General features: G+C 49.3%; 2 protein-coding genes across 2 annotated transcripts; both read right to left on the bottom strand.

Annotated features, from left to right (window-relative positions):
- Window positions 1–2,770: 2,770 nt before the first annotated feature.
- On the bottom strand, window positions 2,771–5,172 carry LOC125538863 (auxin canalization protein (DUF828)). Its single transcript, XM_048702167.2, has 8 exons — window positions 5,033–5,172; window positions 4,722–4,939; window positions 4,547–4,627; window positions 4,384–4,446; window positions 3,774–4,146; window positions 3,495–3,677; window positions 3,304–3,414; window positions 2,771–3,221 (listed from the first exon to the last, which is right to left on the bottom strand). The coding sequence occupies exons 1-8, from the start codon at window positions 5,073–5,075 to the stop codon at window positions 3,028–3,030; spliced, it is 1,266 nt and encodes a 421-aa protein (XP_048558124.1). The 5' UTR covers window positions 5,076–5,172; the 3' UTR covers window positions 2,771–3,027.
- Window positions 5,173–7,136: 1,964 nt separating this feature from the next.
- On the bottom strand, window positions 7,137–9,368 carry LOC125538862 (uncharacterized). Its single transcript, XM_048702166.2, has one exon. It carries the CDS (start codon window positions 9,351–9,353, stop codon window positions 7,347–7,349), a length of 2,007 nt encoding a protein of 668 aa, XP_048558123.2. The 5' UTR covers window positions 9,354–9,368; the 3' UTR covers window positions 7,137–7,346.
- Between the last annotated feature and the right edge of the window lie 571 nt (window positions 9,369–9,939).

Genomic DNA, 9,939 nt, shown 5'->3' with positions numbered 1-9,939 from the left:
AGTTGGAGGCACCCATTGTTTCGGGCAAGCCATGGATTGATGCTTGTTGGTGGTGGGGGAGTATAAACTTTACCATTCTGCTTGGGAACCGCCTATAATGTGTGTAGCATGGAAGATATCGAGATCTCTCGGTTGTTCTGTTGACAATGAAAGTATACCGCTCAAAATATTATTCATCTCTATTTCAAAACCGAGCTCTGGCACCTCTACAAATCCCTGCTTCCCTCTGCGAAGGGCCTATCTATTTACTTTTATGTTGAGTCATCATCCTATTATTAAAAAGCACCAGTTGGAGAGCACCGATGTCATTTGCATCCATTACTATTAGTTTACATTGAGTATGACTTGACTGGATCTCTTTTACCATGAATTACAATGTCTAGTCAGTCCTTGATCTTTAAAGGTGCTCTGCATTTATGTTTTGCGGTCTCAGGAAGGGCTAGCGAGATACCATCTTGTTATATCATATTATGATTGTTTTGAGAAAGTGTTGTCATCCGAGATTTATTATTATTGCTCGCTAGTTGATTATGCCATTGATATGAGTAAACATGAGACCTAAATGTTATTGTGAATATGGTTAGTTCATAATCTTTGCTGAAAACTTGAATGTTGGCTTTACATATTTGCAACAACAAGAGCAAACAGAGTTTGTAAAAGTTTTTCTTTATCACTTTCAGTTTATCAACTGAATTACTTGAGGACAAGCAAAGGTTTAAGCTTGGGGGAGTTGATACATCTCCGTCGTATCTACTTTTCCAAACACTTTTGCCCTTCTTTTGGACTCTAACTTGCATGATTTGAATGGAACTAATCCGGACTGACGCTGTTTTCAGCAGAATTGCCATGGTGTTATTTTTGTGCAGAAATATAAGTTCTCGGAATGACCTGAAAATCAACGGAGATTATTTTTGGAATATATAAAAAATACTGGAAGAAGAATCCACGTCAGGGGGCCCACACTCTGTCCACGAGGGTGGGGGCGCACCCCCTGCCTCGTGGGCCCCCTGATGCTCCACTGACCTCAACTCCAATTCATATATTCGTGTTCGGGGAGAAAAAATCAGAGAGAAGGATTCATCGCGTTTTACGATACGGAGTCGCCGCCAAGCCCTAATCTCTCTCGGGAGGGCTGATCTGGAGTTCGTTTGGGGCACCGGAGAGGGGAATCTATCGCCATCATCGTCATCAACCTTCCTCCATCACCAATTTCATGATGCTCACCGCTGTGCGTGAGTAATTCCATCATAGGCTTGCTGAACGGTGATGGGTTGGATGAGATTTATTATGTAATCGAGTTGGTTTTGTTAGGGTTTGATCCCTATTATCCATTGTGTTCTGAGATTGATGTTGCTATGACTTTGCTATGTTTATGCTTGTCACTGGGGCCCGAGTGTCATGATTTCAGATCTGAACCTATTATGTTTTCATGAATATATGTGAGTTCTTGATCCTATCTTGTAAGTCTATAGTCACCTATTATGTGTTATGATCCGTTAACCCCGAAGTGACAATAATCGGGATATTTACCGGTGATGACCGTAGTTTGAGGAGTTCATGTATTCACTATGTGTTAATGCTTTGGTCTGGTACTCTATTAAAAGGAGGCCTTAATATCCCTTAGTTTCCAATAGGACCCCGCTACTACGGGAGGGTAGGACAAAAGATGGCATGCAAGTTCTTTTCCATAAGCACGTATGACTATATTCGGAATACATGCCTACATTACATTGATGAACTGGAGCTAGTTCTCTGTCACCCTATGTTATAATTGTTGCATGATTGACCGCATCCGACATAATTCTCCATCACCGATCCAATGCCTACGAGCTTTTCATATATTGCTCTTCGCTTGTTTACTTTTCTGTTACTATTGTTACAATCACTATAAAACCAAAAATATTATTTTTGCCACCGTTACCACTATTATCATATTACTTTGCTACTAAACACTTTGCTGCAGATATTAAGTTTTCAAGTGTGGTTGAATTGACAATTCAGCTCTAATACTTGAGAATATTCTTTGGCTCCCCTTGTGTCGAATCAATAAATTTGGATTGAATACTCTACCCTCGAAAATTGTTGCGATCCCCTATACTCGTGGGTTATCACCATCTATGCCTCAAAGCCCTTCCTTTTGCTAGATCCGGTGCTCCTGGGTGCGGTGGTGGTGCCACCCTTCGACGGTAGGTGCAGCCCCGCCACCCCCCGACTCGGTGACTCCAATCAGGGTTGCCCCCCCCCATCTACGATACCGGATTCGGCGGCTATGGGATCGCTCAGCTTCAGGCCAGGGAGAGATCCTTGCTCGGCTCGCCGGTGCTGGCAGCGACGGCGCCCGCGGGTGTCGTTTTCCACCATGGAGGCGCTGCCAAGGCCTTCTTCAGCTGCGCCCCTCTACGAGCTCAGGGGAAACCCTAGGTCGGGTCTCCCGGACCGGATAGTGACGGAGCCTTGATCGTTCTCCTTCTTGAAGGCACTATCTTGCTCGCTCGCAGTGTCCCCGGTCTTGGCTCGGATGATGTTGGAGTTCTCATTGGTTTGGTAGTGCCGCTCTTGGCTCGGGTTTGGTAGGTTTAGCTGTGATGTATCTTGTGTTTGGGCCGAGCATCCCTTGTCCCTCTGCTCCGGACACCATGTTCACGCATGCATGTGTTTGTGTCATGTGTTGTATCCCCTGTACTCATTCTTCTTCTTCTATCAATGGAATGATATGCAAGCTTTGCGTATTCGTGGGAAAAAACAAACGTTTGCGTACACTCATCCCCTATGACCATAGGTACCCATCCACACTCTATTCCGTGAAGCACCTCCTAAAGACTAAGCCAATAAATTTTGAAATTGACAAAGTCACCACATCAAGAGGCTGAATTTAGTTACACATTAATCTGGGTGGGGATTAAAACCAGAAGCGTGAGATCTGAAATCGAACACGTGTACACGTACGACCCATTTGTTACTTCCGGTCGCGCAGGTACGTCAGTGGATTGGATTCGATCGGTCGGCCGTGGCGGGATCGATCGATGGTTAATTGCGCATGGTGATGGCGGTGGAGGAGGTGAGCATGTGCGTCACGGTGGTGACCCACCTCTTGTACACGGCGTAGTCGTCGGCGCGGAGCTCCACCTTGCCCCTGCTCGTCCTCACCTCCACCGGGTACGTCGCGTCCCCCTCCCGGCTCGCCTTCTCCGGCGCGCACGGCCGGACGTCCTCCACCACGCCTGCCAACGTACCAAACGTGTTGAAAGAACTAAGAAAAGGGAAAGGGTGTTCGATCTCATGCAACTCATGGTATTTGCTTACATTCTTTGGTGTTGGAGAAGGCCTGCATGACCAAGTTCATCTTCTTGATCCGGAGGACGACCTTGCCGTTCCTGTCCGTGGCCGCGGACACCGTGTGCAGCTTCCACTTGCCTGCACGGACGGCAACATGCATGAGATGAGAAGAGTTTGATCATGGCACGACACGCACGATGCGACGGCGGCCGGCTTACCGTCAGGCATCGCGACGAACAGCTCGTCGCCCTTGGCCAGCGCCGCCTTGGACCTCGCGTAGTTGAAGTCGAAGTCCAGGTCGTCCTGCCACGGCGCCGTGCCACCCTGGTCCGCCCTCTCGCTCTGCCCATGGCCGCCGCTGCCGCCGCGCCTCCCTCGCAGCGCCGCCGCGCCACGCAGTGCTGTCAATTCAACGCGCAAACAAATGATCTCGTGATCTGAATTCTTTGGAACCATGTCACATCTCAAAACGTCTCCGGCCGGTCGAGAGGGCTTACAGGTGGCGGCGGCGGCGGTGAGCGTGATCACGTTGCTGGCGTCGGTGGCGGCCACGGCGGCGTTGACTGCCGCGGCGACCTGGTCCCGCGTGGCGCCCGCGGCCTCGGCCACCTTGGCGCACTGCGCCGCCACGAGCGCGGCGGCCGAGGCCACCGCCGTCTCCCTCATCGAGGCCGACGCCGAGCCGCGCGCCGCGGGCGCGGAGTTCTCCGCGGCGATGGCGGCGAGCACGGCCGCGACGCCCGCGACGGACACCGCGGCGTGGACCTCGGCCCTGTGCAGCCGCGCCTCCTCCTTGCGCTTCTGCTTCCGCTCCTTGACCCACTTCTTGAGCGAGATGCCGCTCCACGGCGCCGACATCTTGCGCGGGAGCTGCGTCCACACGTACCAGGTTCAAATATTTAAGATCCAGCAAAATCATGGAAACATATCGCGTGCCATTTAAATATCCTCGATCCGCGCGTTAATTGGAAATCAATCAACAAACCATTTGCCATCTGGCTTCTTCTACTGCACGATTCGTTCCATTTGCATCACGATCACGTTTCGTTTTTGCAAAGAGCAAATCGTGCTAATTAAACCTGCCGGCTCCTAAATCCTTTCACTCACCCATTTCTTCTTGTTGTCGTAGTCCAGCTCCGGGTGAATGGCCTTCTGCAGCCATATCCATGACTGAAAAAACACCGCCAAAAAGCACACAGTTAACACCATCAGGCTATACCAAAGCTTGCACATACACCATGAACATCACATGGCCGCATCAACTTTGTACCTTCAGATCGTCGTATTTCCATTGCGGTTGCGTCGTGCCACCGAAGCCGCTGTCGTCAACAACCAAGCTACGATCATTCCTCTGCAAAACCACCCGGGGCATCCATATCCTGAGTGTGATCTCCTGACAAAATGCTACTTATTTGCTACAGTACAATGAAGTTACCTACACTTACCTGCAGCTGCGACAGGTCTCTCCTATCATCGTCAAGCCCAATGACAGGGTGCTCCACCAGCGCCAGCGAGCGATCCTCCTCCTTCGGACCCGTCTGAAGAACTTGGATCGCCGAGCTGCACCACGCGCTCGACAGCAGGTCCATCGGCTCCTCCGATGGCGGTGGCTCTTCGCGCACGATCGCCATCAGGCCTCTGTGATCCGGCTCCATGCCAACAGCTAGTTCCACCAGAGGTTAGCAACTGATCAGAGACTTATACAGGACAGAGATATGGTTTGATCTCTGGTGGTTGTGCAGAGGCAGCTTCCCACCTGCAGCCGAATAGAATGCCTTGGCAGGAACCAGATCCTCCATCAGATCACTAGGATAGCTCCAACCACTTTAGTCCAACTTTTAGCTGTAAAAAAACTTAAACAAGACAGGTGTCACAGAGGGGCAGTGAGTTTAATACCCCAAAACACTGATTAAACAAGCGTGTTAGTGGGCTTTTGGGGGGAATAAGAGTGGGGTAAATCATTAGCTTCACCCATTCATGCTTTAGCTGCACACAAAGAAGATGGAATCAAAATGGGGGACCTCGGAGCCTTTATCGTAAAAAAAAACATCGGCATAACCGTCCTTAAACATTCGGGGAGTCTTAGTACGCACTTTGGTGCTGGATTTCATACTTGAACCGATTTAAAAATTGGAACCATGCTGCAAAGAGGGGGTACTTAGGTTTTCCTGGGTCCAATGGTCCCATCTATTCTACTGATAATCAGAGGCTTCTGTGGGAGAACATGCCATGTTTGGAGATTGGGTTGCCACTGCTGCAGAAGAAAATTGAGAAAAGGCAGCAGGATGAGGGTGTCCTCCAGAAGATGCTACAGAACTTTCCTAGCATCATTTCCATGCGTGCAATACTGCAATGCTGGAGCAAAGACGTACACTGTATGGGTCACTGACCGTAGAGCTGCAGTGTCGTATCCCGTAGCGGCAGAACGCGAGAATCTAGTGGAATGTTCAGTGAACTGGGATTCAGTATCTCATCCTGTAACATAAATTCTGTCAACAAAATATGCAAGTCAGGATATTATATATGAGCTAATTCTCACAGGAAACCGGGGGAATATACATGATGTAGAACTGTAGATAGCCTTGAAATTCTTCAGTTCTGAAGTATCACTGTACTATGGTGTCGATGTTGTTATATAGCTTTGAGTTTTGAATTCAATGAGTGTTGAGAACTCTTAACTGATTGTGTGCTGGGTCAGCAGAAAATCAGCATATCAAGCAGAAGGTGCTGATGCCCCCCACTTGCTTGCAGCTACAGTGCCATAGCCTTTCCCATTTTGGAATAATGAGCTTTGGCACATAGCAGGAGGGAATTTCATTAACTGTTGAATCATTAGCCATCAGCTCCTCAAGAAGTTGCAGCATGGTTTGCAGTAGGAATAGTGCTTGCAGGTCATCCAAAACAGAGTTGCCATTGGTGAGGAATAGTTGAGCAACTCCCAACATCGCTTCTTCAAAAGGTGAGTAAGACTCCAGTGAGGGGCAGTAGTTTCTCATTGCTGGTTGGTGTAATAATCAACATCTTAAAGCAAATTTGGTGGCTTAAAGCTTAGATGTGGTGCATGCATCAGGTTAAATCATTTTTTCACTTATTGCCGCCCGCCTAAAGAGCATTCCAGCTGAAGCCTCTTAGCCATTGTTTATTCTAGCGTCATGTGTAGGCCTTCTAATCCTGTCTGCTGATCATTCACCTTTTGACAAAACTTGAGGGGGATTTTTATATCTCATGGCAAGGGCCCTTTCGATCATGGGATATCGGTTCGATCGTCGAGCTTTACAACTCTTTTTTTAAAATGTAAAGCTGGCTCTGCGGATTCTTGAAGGCTCCCGCATAATTTTTCGAGGGGAAGCTAAAAATCATGTTAATTTGTCGGCATGGAGTTCTTGTCATGGCTTTTTAGTAGCTTTTGGGAAAGGGAGAATGGTTGATGGACAATTTTCAGGGCATGTTCAGAATGTCTTCATCAGGAAAAAGAAAAGTTGCTAGATGGCTAACACTTCACATTCAGCTGAGATCAGATCTGCCATTGTTTTAGCTCAGTAAAACACTTGATTGCTGATTTTTTGAGAAATTTCTGAATCTTCTTATTTATGTGTAAGCAGACTGCCTAGCACAGTCAGCCTATAGTTTAGCAGCATCGCCTTGATGCCCAGCTTGCTGTAGGCCGTTGTGGCTGTCTATTCTTCTGAGTTTCAGTTGATCAGCCTGGTTTTTGTTGATTATATAGAGGGGCAAGTGACATGGAAATAACTCCATAAGCCACATTAGATAGTAACAGTTGTTATAATAACCAAACCAAGAAAAATCAACCCCAGACATGAACTAAGCCATACTCAAACTTCATTGGGGAGAACTCAATATATCAGAAACATAAGCTTCAAGTCTCAAATTCCATTATAAACTTTTGCAGGGGAAGAATTACATGACTTGTGTGTTCCCTAGGTTCAGAACTACAAAGAAGATCAACACGCCCTAAATACAGCTAAACATTTTAAATAACCAAGGAAGATGCTTCTTCAGAACCTTGTTTGCGCAGTCTCTGCAATTCTCCAGTTGCTGAAAATTTGAAGCTAAACTATCTCTCCATCAATAATTTGGTGTCTCATCAGAACAATTTCCTTGACAAGATTCCTGTAAGTGAATGGCCGGACAGCCGCCCTCAGGAAGAGCCCTGGAGGGGGCTCGCGCTTCACTCTGACCAGCGCACTTCTGCTCCTTGCACTTTCCTGCTGTACCAGCTTCACCTCATCCTCCTCGGCCTGCTCCTGCTGCATAATCATTGTATTGGAAGTGCCCATTTGCGATTCCATATCTTTCTGCTGTTGCATTTGCCGCTTATTATACTCATATGATTTCTCAACCCTGTTCTTGACCAGTTTCTCCATTTTATCATTACTTTTCATCGCTTTATCCCATTGCTCGTCCCAGTAGTCCTCATTCTCCTCACTACTTTCTATTACTTCATCTGCTTCCACCTCTTCACTGACATCAACCACTTCCTCATCTTCATAGTCGTTGTCTACATCATCCTCGGTATCATCAATCACATCAACCTCCTCATCCTCAACCCAATCAATGATCTCACTTCCAATCTCATCACCACCCTCATCGTCACTCTCATCAGGCGCATCACACCCAAGTTCCATCTCCTCTAGCTTGACTTTCCACTCCTTGGTGTATGGGTGGAGCAGCTCCATGGGATGGTTTGTGAGCAAGAACTCCAGACAGCGTGACTTATCCGCCTCACTCAGCTTCGAGTATGCATTTACAACATCATCCACATAAGACTTTGGGCTTGCCTTCACAATCCTGCAAAGGCCCCCGAAGTAGGTCGTCTGAATGACCCTGCCATCCTGTTCAAGGTCAAACAAGAACTGGTTCTCGGTTGAGGGATCAACCAACGGGCGGAGCCGACTGAAGAATTCCTCCTGTGGCTCGAACCTCGACTGGTACAGCGGACGCTTGACATATAGGATGTCCGGGCGCATCCAGGCCGCGCAGCGCGTGATCAGCTCGCGTGTCGAGTTACCGAACCGGCCCATGAGGCTCCACTTATCCAGCCGCTGGTCCTTGCTGGCCTGGACGGCGACCTCGGCCGAGAGCGTCCACTGCTGCCATGGTGGCTCGTCGGGGCGCCACCTAGGGTGCCGCACGAAGACCCAGTAGTACCGGAAGCCGACGGCATCATCGAGCTCGTTGAGACGGTGTGAAAATTGGTTGGACATCTCGAACTGCTCGTTGCGGTCCCATTCGTCGTGGTCGGCCACCTCGGACATGAGGGAGACGCGGTCGTCGGAGAAGCGGCCGCGGATGGGCGGCCCGACGACGATGCCGCGCCAGGAGTAGGGTCCGAAGGCGCCGAACCTGTACCAATCGTGCGGGTGGCGGAGGCGCGGGTCGTCGGGCCCGTCCATGAAGCGGACGGAGCGGTCGTAGCCGAGGCCGATCATCTCGAGTTCCTCGTCGGTGAAGGCGTCGGCCTGCCCCGAGGCGGCGCGGCGCTTCCGGCGGTAGAAGGCGTTCTCCGAGAGGCGGCGGCTGCGGCGCTTGGCCCGGGACTTGGCCTCGCGCCGCACGTCGCCGCCGCCCTCGATGCGGCCGCCGGCGGGCTTCTTCTTGCTGCGGCCGGCGCGGGCCACGGTGGAGGGGGGCTCCGGAGGGGCCGAGGCCGGGGGCGGGCGCGGAGGCGGGGTCGGGGAGGAGGGGAAGGAATAGAGGGCCGGGTCGGAGGAGGCGGCATGGATGGCGGCGACGGAGCTGCGGCTACGCCTGGGGAAGGGGAGAGGTGGGGAATCTGGGCGGAAGGGGGAGGCTGTGGCGAGGAGGAGGCGGTGGCCGGAGCAGTGGCGGCTGCGGTGGAGGAGGCGAGGGGATTGCGGGGGTTTGGGGTAGGGGGCGGGGATGGCCACGCCGGTCGGCATGGCTGGCTGGGGCTTTGGGTTTTGGACCTGTCGGAGTTGGAGATTTTCCTTACCTTCATTTTTCCACATCACCGTGCGAGATGGACTGGAAAGTTGGGCTTGAGCGGCCGATCTAGCCCACGAAGATTCGGCTTTACCACCAGATGGCCGGCCCATGAACAGGTAAGGTAAGGTGTTACTCCCTCCGTCCCAAAATAAATAACTCAACTTTGTACTAACTTTATATTTTTTATACTAAGAGAGTACTTTTTATACAGTAGACAAGATAAAATTATGGATCATTTATGGAACTGCTACGCTCTTTTTAAAAGATCGTCCGGCTCGCGGGCGTCAGAACTGGCGCATCGGTGCCCTTCATCATTGCAACATAGGTTTTGTTGCATAACTTTTTTGCAACTAAGCTTTTGTTGCAACAGAGGCTTTATTGTAGAATTTCTTTTTTTGTCTTCATCTGTTTGTAAAAAAAATTGCAACTCAGGTTAATTGTAGTTTTTTTCGCAACATAGGTTTTGTTGCATAACTTTTTTTGCAACTAATCTTTTGTTGCAACATAGGCTTTATTGTAGAATTTCTTTTTTTGTCTTCATCTGTTTGTAAAAAAATTGCAACTCGGGTTAATTGTAGTTTTTTTTCGCAACATAGGTTTTGTTGCATAACTTTTTTGCAACTAAGCTTTTGTTGCAACAGAGGCTTTATTGTAGATTTTTTTTGTCTTCATCCGTTTGTAAAAAAAAATTGCAAC

Source organism: Triticum urartu, chromosome 2A (genome assembly GCF_056163025.1).
Source record: "Triticum urartu cultivar PI428250 chromosome 2A, HENAU_Tu73, whole genome shotgun sequence".
NCBI lineage: Eukaryota > Viridiplantae > Streptophyta > Magnoliopsida > Poales > Poaceae > Triticum > Triticum urartu.
The sequence above is the reverse complement of the archived record's forward strand: the minus strand, read 5'-3'. Positions and strand labels throughout refer to the sequence as shown.

Bases quoted from the DNA above. Each gene is read 5' to 3' on its own strand.
- LOC125538863 (XM_048702167.2), bottom strand. From the start codon at position 5,075: ATGGAGGATCTGGTTCCTGCCAAGGCATTCTATTCGGCTGCAG. The intron at 4,628-4,721 runs GTAAGTGTAGGT...GTGGTTTTGCAG, and splicing joins GAGACCTGTCGCAGCTGCAG to AGGAATGATCGTAGCTTGGT. The intron at 4,147-4,383 runs GTGAGTGAAAGG...GTGTGGACGCAG, and splicing joins ACGACAACAAGAAGAAATGG to CTCCCGCGCAAGATGTCGGC.
- LOC125538862 (XM_048702166.2), bottom strand. From the start codon at position 9,353: ATGGGCCGGCCATCTGGTGGTAAAGCCGAATCTTCGTGGGCTAGATCG.